Genomic DNA, 18,443 nt, shown 5'->3' on the forward strand with positions numbered 1-18,443 from the left:
GCCTACTTTCTACAAAGTCAGAATGTCCATGTACCATGGGCGGACATATTGGCTTTAGGTCAGACTGACAAAATGAGCACAGAAAATTTTATCCAAGTCATGTGACCCAGATACTCCAAACAAACTCAACTATGATAATGATTACAGTATTGGATGAAAAATTATCTCCCATGCTTCATACAAGAGACTAAAGAATATGTATCCTGGTGCACATTTTCTGTTTAAGGGATATATTTTAAGAAATACCTGCATGTAATTACAGCTGTAATTCATTTCTGTAATTACATCTATTATTACACTGTGGAGCCTCCCCTTTCACCCTAACCCATCCTTAAACCTAAGTTTTGCAATACAATAGGAACTCAATAAGTATATTGTACTTATTTTTTAGTTGTTAAGGACACCTAATATAAAGTGTAACCCATTTTTATAATGAATATATCTCAATTGTTTCAATAGTGTTTTGTTTAGTACTTAAACTTGCTAATCTTTTTCCAGCAATTACTATAAAATTTTTTTTAAAAATGTAAAAAAATTGAGCATTTACTGAATGGAAGCTAAAACTTTAATCATTCATTATTGTGTGAAAATCTGTTTGTGTTTTTGAGGATGAAGAGGAGGGTCAGGAGAGGAATGAATGTGTGTCCACTGAGGGGAAGAAATTGACCGAAAACCCAGGAAAGGGTAAGAGAATCAAAATTGACAAGTATACATGGAGAAATATAGATGCATAGTTACAAGTCAGTGGTTCTCAAATGGTTTTGCTTTAGAACAGAGACTTTACATTAAACATCAACTGATAAATCTGTATTCAGTTCTACAGTGCAAGTGATATTGGTTTTATACAGCAGTTCTATAAAATAATTAACATTGATTATTAATTAATATTATAAAAATTGGTCAGTTATTTTGTATAGGGTACAATGTGGCTAAAGGCACACATTAAGAAAAAATTGCTTTTGACTACTCCTATAGTGTATGTGTCATGAGTGGCTGTGGTGAATAAAGCGCACAATGATAGAAATACTACAATAACACTCTTTAACTCTCAGGAAATACAGGGGAACTCAGGACACAGACATGGAAATTAGGTCAACTTAGAACAGGAGCAAACACTAAACAGAACACTATCCTGACACAGCCTGCATCATACCCCTGGTCAGACGTTTTTGAATGCTCATGCTCTAAGGCAGTGGCTCATTCCATATTCTTGGTGTTGGCTAGTGCATCGCTGCGGGCTCAATCTCTCCGTCTGCGGTGGGCTCAGGCGTCCATTTTGTGCGGTGGGATGATGGCTGGCTGTGCTCTGGATCTGTGGGAGTGGGGCTGGAATCCTCCGCTAGGCAGATGGTGTTGGCCGCTCTATTGTTTTCAAACAATTTTTAAATATGATGGGTTCATTATAAATATACTGATTATCTCTAAGGTGGACAGCCAAGTTGATATATAATATTTACCATTTGAATAATTGTCATGTCAACAAATGGAAAATTCAGCAAGCTAATTATTTTCATGTTAATTATTGTGCCTTTAGCCCCAACAGCAAAATGTACTTACAAAATGTACCCCAAATGCCATACTTTTACATATTCTTCCGTTATTGATAAACTGTTGCTTTAATTACCTTGAACAAAACTGAAAATCATTAACAAGACCTTTGTTTCAAAATATGTCAATAATTGTATTGATTTTCATTGTACCCTACGACTACCAAGTGGTGTCACAGACATTTCCCCTCCATACTCAAACTATTCTGTAAGCTAGTGTCTCCCAACCATTGTGCATGGCAAACTTGTGTTGTGACAGTTTGCCAGGTGTGAAAAACGATCAAATTCCACACAAAAAAAAAAAAGTAAATTCATATCTTCATTGTAGGAACAAATACTGTATATTGAAAAAAAAAAAAAAAAAAAAAAAAACTACAAATGAAAATATATGCAATATAATTCATATACAGTGAGGAAAATAAGTATTTGAACACCCTGCTATTTTGCAAGTTCTCCCAGTTAGAAATCATGGAAATTGTTATCGTAGGTGCATGTCCACTGTGAGAGACATAATCTAAAAAAAAAAAAATCCAGAAATCACAATGTATGATTTTTTTAACCATTTATTTGTATGATACAGCTGCAAATAAGTATTTGAACACCTGAGAAAACGCCTCGGTTACGACTGTAACCTCGGTTCCCTGAAGAGGGAACGAGCGTTGCGTCGAGTTTGACGCTATGGGAACGCTTTGCGTGATGACGTCTTGAAGCACATGTAAAATCAGTCCAATGGTGTGGCGGAACGTCAGAGGCGGGTGACGTCACGTACCAGGAAGCTATAAAAGCCGGCCCGAAACAGAAAACGAAAGCTTCGTAAAGTCTGAAGTCGTGTTGACAGGCATGAAGGAGATATGGCAAGGTGACGCAACGCTCGTTCCCTCTTCAGGGAACCGAGGTTACAGTCGTAACCGAGGCGTTCCCTTTCAAGGGAACTCGCGTTGCGTCGAGTTTGACGCTATGGGAACGTCTATACCAACGCCTCCATAGCTACAAATGTCTGTCCTGTGTGAAATCTGGTGAGCAGCACTAGGAAGACAAAACATGAGACCCTGGAGCAGAGTCTAGATCCAGAGAGTAGAACCTGACGAAAGTGTGCGGTGAGGACCAGCCTGCCGCATCACAAACGTCCTGTAACGAAACTCCTGATATAAGGGCCTTAGAGGCCGCCATACTCCTCGTAGAGTGCGACCGGACAGCCAAAGGAGAAGGCTGTCCAGCCGCCTCATAAGCAAGTGAGATAGTCTCAACCACCCACTGCTCATCCTTTGCTTAGACACTGGACCTCCCTTGTTAGGGGAGCAAATGTCACTTTTACGCCACAGGGCAGCTCTGTGGACATACGCGTCTAACGCCCGAACAGGGCAAAGCAAATTATTAGCCTCCTGGTCCGATTTCGAAAGGGAGGAGGACCTCCAAGTGCCACGAGGGAAACGAGATACCAAAGGGGTCTTTCCCCACAGACATTCCACCCAAAGGACTGTGGTAAGCACCTACGGCCGCCACATAAACCTTTAAAGTGGACGGGGTCAGACCTGCAGTGAACCGGTCCTGCAGGAACTCCAGAACTGTACCAATTGGGCAGTTGACTGGATCCAACCGACGGTCACTACACAAAGAGGTGAATACTCTCCAGTTCAGGGCATAAAGTTTCCTCGTGGAGGGAGCTCTGGACTGTAGAATGGTCTCAACAACCTCAGTTGAGAGACCTGACTCTATGAGCTGGGCCCCCTCAGAGGCCAAGCCCACAGGTTCCACAGTTCTGGGCGGGGGTGAAATATCGAGCCCTCCGCCTGGGACAGAAGGTCCCTCCTGACGGGTAGCTCCAGAGGAGGCCCGTCGAGGAGCGACACAAGATCGGGAAACCATACTCTGCCCGGCCAGCGCGGGGCTATAAGAAGCAGGCAAACCCGGTCCCTGCGAACTCTCTCCAGAACTCCCGGGAGCAGAGCAACTGGGGGAAAAGCGTACAGACGTAGCCTCGGCCACGTCTGCACCATAGCATCCAGTCCAAAGGAGCTGGATGCGTGAGGGAGAACCAAAGTGGACAGTGAGACGTCTCTCGAGACGCAAACAGACCCACTTATAATTTCCATATCAGCTCCACCACCTCGGGGGTGGAGCCACCATTCCCCGGGCCTCGGCCCCTGTCTCGACAGAGTGTCTGCTCCTATATTCTGGACCCCGGGGATGTAGGCTGCCTTGAGTGACAGCAACTTCCCCTGGGACCACAAGAGGATATGGCGTGCCAGCGCAAACCCCCTTGATATAGGCGACTACCGACGTGTTGTCCGTATGTACTACACATGGTGTCCCCTGAGACCTGTGATAAAGCTCCTCAGAGCCCGGAAGACAGCTAACATCTCTAGGCTATAGAATGCCAGGAACGATGATGGTCTTCCCACAGACCTTGAGATGAGCGACCCTCAGGATCGCTCCCCAACCCGTGAGGGAAGCATCCGTCGTTAGCAGTTTGCGACGACAAGGAGCTCCCAGCACTGGGCCCTGGGACAGGAACCAAGGTTTCTTCCACATAACCAAGGCACGTAGGCATCACCGCGTGACCTTGATTGTGCGAAATGGGTTGCCCCTCGGGGAAAAACCCTCTGGTCCTGAGCCACCACTGCAGGGGCCTCATGTGCAGCAGTCCAAAAGGTATCCCGTTGGAAGCTGCTGCCATGAGACCCAACAGTCTCTGGAACTGTTTGACAGTGAGTAGCTGGCCTAGCTTTACACTTCTCACAGCTGCCAGGATCGAAGCGTGGCGATGACAGGCGCGCCTGCATCGACACTGAATCCCAAACCACGCCTAAAAAAGTGGTCCTCTAAAATAGAGAAGCACACTCTTCTTGGCGTTCAGCCGTAACCCCAACTCTTTCATATGGGCGAGAACAACATCTCGATGTTGAACCGCCATCTAATGCGACTGAGCTAAAATCAACCAATCGTCGATGTAGTTCGTGATGCGAATACCCCGGAGGCGCAGAGGCGCCAGAGCTGCATCCACGCATTTGGTGAAAGTGCGGGGTGATAAAGCCAGGCCGAATGGAAGAACTCGATATTGGTATGCTTTGCCCCCGAAAGCAAACCTCAGGAACTTCCAATGACACGGACGGATGGAAATATGCGTCCTTGAGGTCTATCGTGACAAACCAGTCCTCGGACTAATCTGTGGCACGATTGTCTCAATGTTAACATTTTGAACTTGAGCTGCATGACAACTCGAAGACCTAAAATGGGACGCAATCCCCCGTCCTACTTTGGAACTATGAAGTACCGGCTGTAACACCCGGTTTCCCAGTTGGATGGAGGTACATATTCTATGGCCCCTTTCTCTAACAGAGTGTTTACTTCCTGTTCCATAACCAGAACCTGCTCGGGGCCCACCATTGTGGGCAGGACCCCCATAAACCGCGGTGGGCGTTACTAGAATTGTATCTAATACCCTTTTTCCACGGTCTGCAGGACCCAACGAGAAACATTTGACAGTAGCTTCCACGCTGTCAAAGATTCTACTAGAGGTACCAGTCTCTCGAGACTGGTTTCTGGATTTTGTTGCTGTTGAGTAGTCGGTTCGTCGCCCTGTAACGGCGCACCGGCAGGGAACGACCAAACAGACTGCTCTAGCACCCTCCTCAGAGGGGGCGGGCATCCCGAGGCCACTACGTTTCCGGGTGGACCTTGAGATATGTGCTCGCCGGAGACCGCTGCGCCCTGTAACGCCGGAGGCGGCAGGGTTGGCAGAACGGTCCCCTGAGGGCACCGAAGAGAGACGGCACCGTATTTTTCTCCTGCTGTTGAGCAGTCGGTTCGTCGCCCTGTAACGGCGCACCGGCAGGGAACGACCAAACAGACTGCTCTAGCACCCTCCTCAGAGGGGGCGGGCATCCCGAGGCCACTACGTTTCCGGGTGGACCTTGAGATATGTGCTCGCCGGAGACCGCTGCGCCCTGTAACGCCGGAGGCGGCAGGGTTGGCAGAACGGTCCCCTGAGGGCACCGAAGAGAGACGGGCACCGTGAAAAGAGGTGTTAACCGCTCTGCTTCGGGGGGACTACCCTCATTTGTCCTGAGCCCTCAGACATCAGGACTTTTTCCCAGCAGCCTTCTTGGCGGTAATAACGGTCCGCAGATCCGTTTTACCCCTCGAAGACTGCTGGGTTTGAGAGCGCCCTCCGTGTCCCCGAGATTTTTGTGGGGGAGCACGGGAGGAAACGCTCTGTTTCTGAGTGGCGCGGTGCTCAGCGCTCTTTTTAGAGGAGTGAGGCTGCTCCCGCTCAGCAGCCTCATAGAAAGAACGGCGGGGGAGAAGTTTCTGAAGTGCAGCTGCCTGTTTTGAAGCTTCTTGTGACTTCGCTACAGCACTATTAACTGCGTCTCCAAATAACCCTTGCGTGGATACTGGTGCATCTAAAAGAACATGTTTTTCTTTGTCCTTTATGTCACTTAAGTTGAGCCACAGATGCCTCTCAGTGGCCACCAGGGCTGCCATAGAGCGGCCGATGGATTTAGCCGTCTCCTTGGTGGCCCTGAGAGACAAATCCGTGGCTCTACGCAGTTCAGACACCGTATCAGCACTAATACCCCCGCCCTCCTCAAAATCACCCAATAACTCAGCCTGGTAAGCCTGCATTATGGACATTGTATGTAAACACGCTGCAGCTTGACCGGCGGCGGCATAAGCTTTATGAACCAGGGAAGAAGTAACTTTTACTGGCTTGGATGGAAGTGCAGGAGCCTTCAGAGAAGATGCCGTTGCTGGAGAGAGATAGCTCGCGAGCGTCTCTTCCACCTTCGGCATCTCCCCATAACCATGCTCTTTATAATTGTGAATGGATGAATAGTGTGATGTTTGTGCAGTATACACTCGATATGACACTGGTTTCGCCCACGATCTCCACACCTCGGTGTGGAGATCGGGGAAAAACGGCAGGCTCCTGCGCTGGGGCTGCGCACGAGATGGCAGGAAGCGTTCGTTGAGCTTACTTTTCGAACGAACGTCCTGCCTATCTTCTGGCCACTCAATAGACAGTCTGTCAACAGCTCTAGTAATGACATCGAGCAGTTCCTCAAACGCATGAGACTGAGGTGGCGAATCCTCAGACTCAGCTACAATACTCACAACATCCAACTCCTCAGAGCTGGATAGTTGCAGTACTGGTACCTCTATCGGGGGGGAAGAAACCGCAGCGCGTGCTTCCACACCCTGATAAGAGGCACTGGATCTATCAGACGGATGCTGAGATAAGGCAGAGCCCGTCTCAACATCCACTGATAAATCCATCTGTGAACCCCAGGTCTGAGATCGACGCCGTGCCTCGGCAGCGGCGGGACCCGAGCCCTGGGGAGCGTGGTCGGGACTGAACCGAGCCAAGCGGGATCGGAGCGTACGCAATGGAAGCGCACAGCAATGCACACAGTCACCACCCACGAGTGCTGACTGGGCATGCTCCTCTCCCAAACAAACAACACAAAGAGTGTGTGTGTCACCTCCCGTTAAATAACGCGGGCAGGGATGGACTCTAAACTGCTGCTCGCTCGCCATACTGAATATATATATATGATATAGACAGACAACACCAAATATACAGACAGATTTCACACAGAGCGCAACTGAAGACTCAGAAAGCATTCGTTTTCTGTTTCGGGCCGGCTTTTATAGCTTCCTGGTACGTGACGTCACCCGCCTCTGACGTTCCGCCACACCATTGGACTGATTTTACATGTGCTTCAAGACGTCATCACGCAAAGCGTTCCCATAGCGTCAAACTCGACGCAACGCGAGTTCCCTTGAAAGGGAATCAATGTTAATATTTGGTACAGTAGCCTTTGTTTGAAATTACAGAGGTCAAACGTTTCCTGTAGTTTTTCACCAGGTTTGCACACACTGCAGGAGGGATTTTGGCCCACTCCTCCACACAGATCTTCTCTAGATCAGTCAGGTTTCTGGGCTGTCGCTGAGAAACACGGAGTTTGAGCTCCTTTCAAAGATTCTCTATTGGGTTTAGGTCTGGAGACTGGCTAGGCCACGCCAGAACCTTGATATGCTTCTTACAGAGCCACTCCTTGGTTATCCTGGCTGTGTGCTTCGGGTCATTGTCATGTTGGAAGACCCAGCCTCGACCCATCTTCAATGCTCTAACTGAGGGAAGGAGGTTGTTCCCCAAAATCTCACAATACATGGCCCCGGTCATCCTCTCCTTAATACAGTGCAGTCGCCCTGTCCCATGTGCAGAAAAACACCCCCAAAGCATGATTCTACCACCCCCATGCTTCACAGTAGGGATGGTGTTCTTGGGATGGTACTCATCATTCTTCTTCCTCCAAACACATTTAGTGGAATTATGACCAAAAAGTTCTATTTTGGTCTCATCTGACCACATGACTTTCTCCCATGACTCCTCTGGATCATCCAAATGGTCATTGGCAAACTTAAGACGGGCCTTGACATGTGCTGGTTTAAGCAGGGGAACCTTCCGTGCCATGCATGATTTCAAACCATGACGTCTTAGTGTATTACCAACAGTAACCTTGGAAACGGTGGTCCCAGCTCTTTTCAGGTCATTGACCAGCTCCTCCCGTGTAGTTCTGGGCTGATTTCTCACCTTTCTTAGGATCATTGAGACCCCACGAGGTGAGATCTTGCATGGAGCCCCAGTCCGAGGGAGATTGACAGTCATGTTTAGCTTCTTCCATATGATTGCTCCAACAGTGGACCTATTTTCACCAAGCTGCTTGGCAATTTCCCCGTAGCCCTTTCCAGCCTTGTGGAGGTGTACAATTTGGTCTCTAATGTATTTGGACAGCTCTTTGGTCTTGGCCATGTTAGTAGTTGGATTCTTACTGATTGTATGGGGTGGACAGGTGTCTTTATGCAGCTAACGACCTCAAACAGGTGCATCTAATTTAGGATCATAAATGGAGTGGAGGTGGACATTTTAAAGGCAGACTAACAGGTCTTTGAGGGTCAGAATTCTAGCTGATAGACAGGTGTTCAAAAACTTATTTGCAGCTGTATCATACAAATAAATAGTTAAAAAATCATATATTGTGATTTCTGGATTTTTTTTATTTTTTTTTATGTCTCTCATGTCTCTCACAGTGGACATGCACCTACGATGACAATTTCAGACCCCTCCATGATTTCCAAGTGGGAGAACTTGCAAAATAGCAGGGTGTTCAAATACTTATTTTCCTCACTGTATGTCATCATCAGTGTTGGGGAAGTTACTTTTAAAAAGTAGTGTTTGCTCGTTACTCGTTACATTTTTAAAAAGTAATCCGTTACTTTACTTAGTTACCCCCTTTGGAAAGTAACTTTTTACGTTACTCGTTACTTTTACGTTACTTTTATGTTGCTTGACTTTGGGCAGAACCCAATATCTGTTCCTAAATGTGTAGGCCTACATAAAGTTATACTATGGAGGACATAACAGGTATTTCTTTTGTGCTCTTTATTATTAAAAAAATAGTATCAATAGGCTCCTTAGGAACAACTTGGTAACCTCAAAATGGGTCATATGTCTCAAAATAAAAAATGCATGCCTCATCTAAATCCAACAGAAAAAATAATAACTTAAAAATGGCTTGATGTTGATGGCTTGTGTAAATAAAATAAAATGGCATAATACAGCTTAGAGGCAAAGATATTATAGCCAAAATAAAATCAAGCACAACTTAAAGCATGACTAGCCTCAGAATTAAAAAGGCTAGTTAACTGAATATGCTGGCCCTACTTCACAGTATGATGGCAGATAGAAAAGAGGATATTAGGCAGGCTTGAGTTGTCTATAGCATGGGTGGCAGGCAACCTATTCCACATCAGCACAAAATGGGTGATTATACCTCATCAGGAGCAGTCTTTCAAAACGTTTATCTGAAAGTCTGTTTCTTCTGGGGGTAAGCACAAGACCTCCCAGGCTGAACAGCCTTTCCACCGGTGCACTGGATGGTGGGGCAGTGTTATATTTCATGAACACAGCTTTCACTCGGGGGAAACGGTTGAGAACTTCTAACTCTGAGCCTGATCTCATGTACTCAAGTACATCTGAGTCTGCACTAAAGGCCATTGCGTCTTCCTCCTCCTCATCAAAATTGTTTAAAAGTACACATTTCAAGCTTTCTATATATTTCTCAGGTCTGTGAGGCAAGTATATCTGAGTTTCGGTTCATTTACAGTATGAGACGAGAGCTCCAGTTCACGCGCCGGTGCCTCGCCTCCATGTCATGATTATTGCATGCTATACTTCTTATTTATTAAATTCAGGCAATTGGTTGATAAAACATTGATTAAAATTAAGATACAATTAATACAAAACAAAATTCACTTTAAAGAAAGGTTTTCTACAAAAACAAACTTAATAAAGTGGTCAAAAACTTAACTCCAAGTCCTCCAAAGCCGATTTGAAAGACTGTTCGCCAGCAGCAGCCATTCTTTGTTTTCAAGTAGCAGGGAACCGTCGCAACTCTGTTGTCATTATGTTAAGCCCGCCCCGCCTACTCTATACACGATGTGATTGGCCTGACTCAATTTAGGTTTTTACAGCTCCGAAAGTCAACGGAGAGTTGCTAGACTACCCTGGCTGCAAAATAAATGTTAGATTTCTAGATTTCTAGGCTACCTCCCGTCCAGACTAAAACGGCAAAAACGAAGACCTAAAACGGATAAGTTTAGAAATGCTGCCGACCCCGTTTTGCGTTTTGAATCTCCGGAGGGCGTTTTAGTGAAGACGGGTCAAAACGGAGGACTTTAGAAACGATGACGCAGAGGCTCACGCTCAGCTCTATGATTGGGTGTCATCAGTCATGGAGTATACACAGGCAATATTCAGTACCAGTAAACTACACCCGCTAGAAATAGAACCGACGCCTATTTTTCATGCAACACGCAAGCGTGTTGGAAGCATTTCCAGGCAAAATAGAATAGGAAAAGATGTTTATATGTCATTTTGACACAAATACATATTAATAAATTACATTTTGATGTTTGAAAATCTCTAGGTTTACACCGGCACGCGCATGCCCAGTGTTGGTGAATGATCATGTGATCCGCGTTTTCAGTCGTTTTAATGTGGACGGAGATCAATTCTAATACGCAGCTAAAACGCTGGTGTGGACGGAGATCGTATTCATTTTAATTATCCGTTTCTAAACTAAAACGCAGTAGTGTGGATGGGGCCTCAGATATCTATTTACAGGTAAGGTTTCTCAGTCTTTGTGTGGCATTAAACACAACTAAGGTAGGTATTCAAAGGTAAAGATTCTCAGAGTCTTTACAACAAAGAACAGAACTCAGAACTTAGGTACATATTTATAGGCACATCTTAGAATTAAACTTGAACTTAACTGGTATCCACTTGGAGAAACAAATGTCACAACAGGAGAAGTTTGGTGAGTCAGCTCTTTACTAAAGCGCAAAGTCAGTATCCATTCCAGTGTTAATGACCAGGCTAGGATTGAGTTTACACCATGCTCCATACACTCCAACAACGAGCATCAGGTGCAGCTCGTTAAAGCACTGGAAAAAGCATGCGGATGACAGAACAGAGTCCAGGATGATTGTGACACCAGTATTTCTCCAAACTTTTCTCTGCCATGGCACTAACAAAAACAGGCAATAACTGCCATGGCACTAACAGTGCTGGATTCAGTAGCATGAATTTTGACTGACATAGGTTAGTAACAACAATGGTGTTGAATGACGGACAGAGCACCTGACAGTGGATGACAGCAGTGGAATGAACAGTAGGCAGATAATGCAATGGATGACTCGATGCACTGTCCAAGAATGATATCGGAGGTAAATAACCATAAAGTAAGACAATAAGTATCAACACTGGGCAAAGGGAAACACTGCATGCTGTGGGATGTTTTGTGTTTAGCTGGCCTAATTTTTCTGTTAGAAATAACAGGAGCTACTCCAGAGTGAAGTTTGGAATCCAAATATTTATTATGGAATAAACAATAAATACACGCTTTGGTTGTGTGGATAAGGATAAAGAGGACCAAGCCTGGACATTATTTTATGTTTTGTTTATGTGTGTGCGGAAGTAGTCCATGAGGGGCTTCTGTCCTTACTTTCCTTTTGTGTTTGTCTATTTTATAATTAAAGCTTGTGAAAGTTCGCCGGTTCCCTCCTCCTCCTTCTTCCCACAACAACTAACCTTGCTACATTGGTGCCAAAACCCGGGAAGAAGGAGGGAAACGCTATTGGAGAGCCCTCGCTGCTGAGAGGGATCGTGTTGCTGAGGAGGTTGGGCAGCAAAGGGGCGGTGACCGCCGGTGGCTGCCGAGGCGGTGGTGCTGGTGCGAATGAACAGCAGGTGGGACCAATAGCGTCTGGCTGCAGACTTGCACTTGCACTCTCAGACCTGCACACTCAGACACCAGCGCTTCCTCTGCCTGTGCAATCGACACAAATTAACCGGAAAAATGTTTCCAGCAGTAAATATTATGTTTTTCAGGAAATAAAAAAAAAAACCTGCATATTTTTTGAGTTATTAAACATTGTATCGTTAAAGTTGGTATTATACCTTATATTGCTATCATATACTGTTGTGTACCAACATTAACACAACATTTCCCAAAAATCATGTTTAATCAGAGATACAATATTTTTGACTTGGGAGCAGGGAGATACGAGGTTACACTGTCATTGATTAGAATGGAACGGACACAGACGTCGCTGCTGCCAGCAGTGTTCATCAAAGTCTGTGGTCACGTTGAGCCTTTTGACAAGAGATAAGGCTTTAAGTAAGAGCTATTCAAATATAATGATTGTGGTTACATACATCTTCCTAAACTCCATTTTAAACGTTTAAGAGATATGAGTGATGCAATACCAAAATACTAGGCTGTCTAAAATAGGCGGAAATTAATCTGCACACACACAAAGTCAGCGGTTGAGTTGAGCCTTTTGACAAGAGAAAAGGCTTCAATAGTTAACCAAAGTTAATTACTGTAGTTACATACATCTTCCTAAACTGAAGCAGAACAAAAAACGACGAGGTGACTAGGCTGTCTAATAGGCGGAAATTAGCCTAATCTGCATGCAAACGTACCTCCGTGGCTCATGGGCTTCCTTCTGCACCGAAGCATTTGGACATACAAGTTCCCTTTCAAGGGAACTCGCGTTGCGTCGAGTTTGACGCTATGGGAACGCTTTGCGTGATGACGTCTTGAAGCACATGTAAAATCAGTCCAATGGTGTGGCGGAACGTCAGAGGCGGGTGACGTCACGTACCAGGAAGCTATAAAAGCCGGCCCGAAACAGAAAACGAAATTCTGAGTCTTCAGTTGCGCTCTGTGTGAAATCTGTCTGTATATTTGGTGTTGTCTGTCTATATCATATATATATATATTCAGTATGGCGAGCGAGCAGCAGTTTAGAGTGTGTGTCCATCCCTGCCCGCGTTATTTAACGGGAGGTGACACACACACTCTTTGTGTTGTTTGTTTGGGAGAGGAGCATGCCCAGTCAGCACTCGAGGGTGGTGACTGTGTGCATTGCTGTGCGCTTCCATTGCGTACGCTCCGATCCCGCTTGGCTCGGTTCAATCCCGACCACGCTCCCCAGGCCTCGGGTCCCGCCGCTGCCGAGGCACGGCGTCGATCTCAGACCTGGGGTTCACAGATGGATTTATCAGTGGATGTTGAGACGGGCTCTGCCTTATCTCAGCATCCGTCTGATAGATCCAGTGCCTCTTATCAGGGTGTGGAAGCACGCGCTGCGGTTTCTTCCCCCCCGATAGAGGTACCAGTACTGCAACTATCCAGCTCTGAGGAGTTGGATGTTGTGAGTATTGTAGCTGAGTCTGAGGATTCGCCACCTCAGTCTCATGCGTTTGAGGAACTGCTCGATGTCATTACTAGAGCTGTTGACAGACTGTCTATTGAGTGGCCAGAAGATAGGCAGGACGTTCGTTCGAAAAGTAAGCTCGACGAACGCTTCCTGCCATCTCGTGCGCAGCCCCAGCGCAGGAGCCTGCCGTTTTTCCCCGATCTCCACACCGAGGTGTCGAGATCGTGGGCGAAACCAGTGTCATATCGAGTGTATACTGCACAAACATCACACTATTCATCCATTCACAATTATAAAGAGCATGGTTATGGGGAGATGCCGAAGGTGGAAGAGACGCTCGCGAGCTATCTCTCTCCAGCAACGGCATCTTCTCTGAAGGCTCCTGCACTTCCATCCAAGCCAGTAAAAGTTACTTCTTCCCTGGTTCATAAAGCTTATGCCGCCGCCGGTCAAGCTGCAGCGTGTTTACATACAATGTCCATAATGCAGGCTTACCAGGCTGAGTTATTGGGTGATTTTGAGGAGGGCGGGGGTATTAGTGCTGATACGGTGTCTGAACTGCGTAGAGCCACGGATTTGTCTCTCAGGGCCACCAAGGAGACGGCTAAATCCATCGGCCGCTCTATGGCAGCCCTGGTGGCCACTGAGAGGCATCTGTGGCTTAACTTAAGTGACATAAAGGACAAAGAAAAACATGTTCTTTTAGATGCACCAGTATCCACGCAAGGGTTATTTGGAGACGCAGTTAATAGTGCTGTAGCGAAGTCACAAGAAGCTTCAAAACAGGCAGCTGCACTTCAGAAACTTCTCCCCCGCCGTTCTTTCTATGAGGCTGCTGAGCGGGAGCAGCCTCACTCCTCTAAAAAGAGCGCTGAGCACCGCGCCACTCAGAAACAGAGCGTTTCCTCCCGTGCTCCCCCACAAAAATCTCGGGGACACGGAGGGCGCTCTCAAACCCAGCAGTCTTCGAGGGGTAAAACGGATCTGCGGACCGTTATTACCGCCAAGAAGGCTGCTGGGAAAAAGTCCTGATGTCTGAGGGCTCAGGACAAATGAGGGTAGTCCCCCCGAAGCAGAGCGGTTAACACCTCTTTTCACGGTGCCCCGTCTCTCTTCGGTGCCCTCAGGGGACCGTTCTGCCAACCCTGCCGCCTCCGGCGTTACAGGGCGCAGCGGTCTCCGGCGAGCACATATCTCAAGGTCCACCCGGAAACGTAGTGGCCTCGGGATGCCCGCCCCCTCTGAGGAGGGTGCTAGAGCAGTCTGTTTGGTCGTTCCCTGCCGGTGCGCCGTTACAGGGCGACGAACCGACTGCTCAACAGCAGGAGAAAAATACGGTGCCGTCTCTCTTCGGTGCCCTCAGGGGACTGTTCTGCCAACCCTGCCGCCTCCGGTGTTACAGGGCGCAGCGGTCTCCGGCGAGCACATATCTCAAGGTCCACCCGGAAACGTAGTGGCCTCGGGATGCCCGCCCCCTCTGAGGAGGGTGCTAGAGCAGCCTGTTTGGTCGTTCCCTGCCGGTGCGCCGTTACAGGGCGACGAACCGACTACTCAACAGCAACAAAATCCAGAAACCAGTCTCGAGAGACTGGTACCTCTAGTAGAATCTTTGACAGCGTGGAAGCTACTGTCAAATGTTTCTCGTTGGGTCCTGCAGACCGTGGAAAAAGGGTATTAGATACAATTCTAGTAACGCCCACCGCGGTTTATGGGGGTCCTGCCCACAATGGTGGGCCCCGAGCAGGTTCTGGTTATGGAACAGGAAGTAAACACTCTGTTAGAGAAAGGGGCCATAGAATATGTACCTCCCTCCAACAGGGAAACCGGGTTTTACAGCCGGTACTTCATAGTTCCAAAGTAGGACGGGGGATTGCGTCCCATTTTAGGTCTTCGAGTTGTCATGCAGCTCAAGTTCAAAATGTTAACATTGAGACAATCGTGCCACAGATTAGTCCGAGGACTGGTTTGTCACGATAGACCTCAAGGACGCATATTTCCATCCGTCCGTGTCATTGGAAGTTCCTGAGGTTTGCTTTCGGGGGCAAAGCATACCAATATCGAGTTCTTCCATTCGGCCTGGCTTTATCACCCCGCACTTTCACCAAATGCGTGGATGCAGCTCTGGCGCCTCTGCGCCTCCGGGGTATTCGCATCACGAACTACATCGACGATTGGTTGATTTTAGCTCAGTCGCATTAGATGGCGGTTCAACATCGAGATGTTGTTCTCGCCCATATGAAAGAGTTGGGGTTACGGCTGAACGCCAAGAAGAGTGTGCTTCTCTATTTTAGAGGACCACTTTTTTAGGCGTGGTTTGGGATTCAGTGTCGATGCAGGCGCGCCTGTCATCGCCACGCTTCGATCCTGGCAGCTGTGAGAAGTGTAAAGCTAGGCCAGCTACTCACTGTCAAACAGTTCCAGAGACTGTTGGGTCTCATGGCAGCAGCTTCCAACGGGATACCTTTTGGACTGCTGCACATGAGGCCCCTGCAGTGGTGGCTCAGGACCAGAGGGTTTTTCCCCAAGGGGCAACCCATTTCGCACAATCAAGGTCACGCGGTGATGCCTACGTGCCTTGGTTATGTGGATGAAACCTTGGTTCCTGTCCCAGGGCCCAGTGCTGGGAGCTCCTTGTCGTCGCAAACTGCTAACGACGGATGCTTCCCTCACGGGTTGGGGAGCGATCCTGAGGGTCGCTCATCTCAAGGTCTGTGGGAAGACCATCATCGTTCCTGGCATTCTATAGCCTAGAGATGTTAGCTGTCTTCCGGGCTCTGAGGAGCTTTATCACAGGTCTCAGGGGACACCATGTGTAGTACATACGGACAACACGTCGGTAGTCGCCTATATCAAGGGGGTTTGCGCTGGCACGCCATATCCTCTTGTGGTCCCAGGGGAAGTTGCTGTCACTCAAGGCAGCCTACATCCCCGGGGTCCAGAATATAGGAGCAGACACTCTGTCGAGACAGGGGCCGAGGCCCGGGGAATGGTGGCTCCACCCCCGAGGTGGTGGAGCTGATATGGAAATTATAAGTGGGTCTGTTTGCGTCTCGAGAGACGTCTCACTGTCCACTTTGGTTCTCCCTCACGCATCCAGCTCCTTTGGACTGGATGCTATGGTGCAGACGCGGCCGAGGCTACGTCTGTACGCTTTTCCCCCAGTTGCTCTGCTCCCGGGAGTTCTGGAGAGAGTTCGCAGGGACCGGGTTTGCCTGCTTCTTATAGCCCCGCGCTGGCCGGGCAGAGTATGGTTTCCCGATCTTGTGTCGCTCCTCGACGGGCCTCCTCTGGAGCTACCCGTCAGGAGGGACCTTCTGTCCCAGGCGGAGGGCTCGATATTTCACCCCCGCCCAGAACTGTGGAACCTGTGGGCTTGGCCTCTGAGGGGGCCCAGCTCATAGAGTCAGGTCTCTCAACTGAGGTTGTTGAGACCATTCTACAGTCCAGAGCTCCCTCCACGAGGAAACTTTATGCCCTGAACTGGAGAGTATTCACCTCTTTGTGTAGTGACCGTCGGTTGGATCCAGTCAACTGCCCAATTGGTACAGTTCTGGAGTTCCTGCAGGACCGGTTCACTGCAGGTCTGACCCCGTCCACTTTAAAGGTTTATGTGGCGGCCGTAGGTGCTTACCACAGTCCTTTGGGTGGAATGTCTGTGGGGAAAGACCCCTTTGGTATCTCGTTTCCCTCGTGGCACTTGGAGGTCCTCCTCCCTTTCGAAATCGGACCAGGAGGCTAATAATTTGCTTTGCCCTGTTCGGGCGTTAGACGCGTATGTCCACAGAGCTGCCCTGTGGCGTAAAAGTGACATTTGCTCCCCTAACAAGGGAGGTCCAGTGTCTAAGCAAAGGATGAGCAGTGGGTGGTTGAGACTATCTCACTTGCTTATGAGGCGGCTGGACAGCCTTCTCCTTTGGCTGTCCGGTCGCACTCTACGAGGAGTATGGCGGCCTCTAAGGCCCTTATATCAGGAGTTTCGTTACAGGACGTTTGTGATGCGGCAGGCTGGTCCTCACCGCACACTTTCGTCAGGTTCTACTCTCTGGATCTAGACTCTGCTCCAGGGTCTCATGTTTTGTCTTCCTAGTGCTGCTCACCAGATTTCACACAGGACAGACATTTGTAGCTATGGAGGCGTTGGTATAGACGTTCCCATAGCGTCAAACTCGACGCAACGCGAGTTCCCTTGAAAGGGAACGCCTCGGTTACGACTGTAACCTCGGTTCCCTGAAGAGGGAACGAGCGTTGCGTCACCTTGCCATATCTCCTTCATGCCTGTCAACACGACTTCAGACTTTACGAAGCTTTCGTTTTCTGTTTCGGGCCGGCTTTTATAGCTTCCTGGTACGTGACGTCACCCGCCTCTGACGTTCCGCCACACCATTGGACTGATTTTACATGTGCTTCAAGACGTCATCACGCAAAGCGTTCCCATAGCGTCAAACTCGACGCAAAAGGTCCACCCGGAAACGTAGTGGCCTCGGGATGCCCGCCCCCTCTGAGGAGGGTGCTAGAGCAGTCTGTTTGGTCGTTCCCTGCCGGTGCGCCGTTACAGGGCGACGAACCGACTACTCAACAGCAACAAAATCCAGAAACCAGTCTCGAGAGACTGGTACCTCTAGTAGAATCTTTGACAGCGTGGAAGCTACTGTCAAATGTTTCTCGTTGGGTCCTGCAGACCGTGGAAAAAGGGTATTAGATACAATTCTAGTAACGCCCACCGCGGTTTATGGGGGTCCTGCCCACAATGGTGGGCCCCGAGCAGGTTCTGGTTATGGAACAGGAAGTAAACACTCTGTTAGAGAAAGGGGCCATAGAATATGTACCTCCCTCCAACAGGGAAACCGGGTTTTACAGCCGGTACTTCATAGTTCCAAAGTAGGACGGGGGATTGCGTCCCATTTTAGGTCTTCGAGTTGTCATGCAGCTCAAGTTCAAAATGTTAACATTGAGACAATCGTGCCACAGATTAGTCCGAGGACTGGTTTGTCACGATAGACCTCAAGGACGCATATTTCCATCCGTCCGTGTCATTGGAAGTTCCTGAGGTTTGCTTTCGGGGGCAAAGCATACCAATATCGAGTTCTTCCATTCGGCCTG

At 48.1% G+C, this 18,443-nt stretch overlaps 1 protein-coding gene across 1 annotated transcript in view; it reads left to right on the forward strand.

Annotated features, from left to right (window-relative positions):
- Positions 1 to 18,443, forward strand: part of LOC311093864 (SH3 and cysteine-rich domain-containing protein 2-like) — a gene marked incomplete at its 3' end in the record, with an annotated part of 180,347 nt that overhangs the window by 69,145 nt on the left and 92,759 nt on the right. The window contains exon 6 of the mRNA XM_084131489.1: positions 609 to 684. Within this exon, the coding sequence (XP_083987615.1) occupies positions 609 to 684 (76 nt within the window). The remainder of the gene's footprint in view (positions 1 to 608; positions 685 to 18,443) is intronic.

The sequence above is a fragment of the Abramis brama genome (genome assembly GCF_963993115.1).
Source record: "Abramis brama genome assembly, chromosome: 12".
Lineage (NCBI taxonomy): Eukaryota > Metazoa > Chordata > Actinopteri > Cypriniformes > Leuciscidae > Abramis > Abramis brama.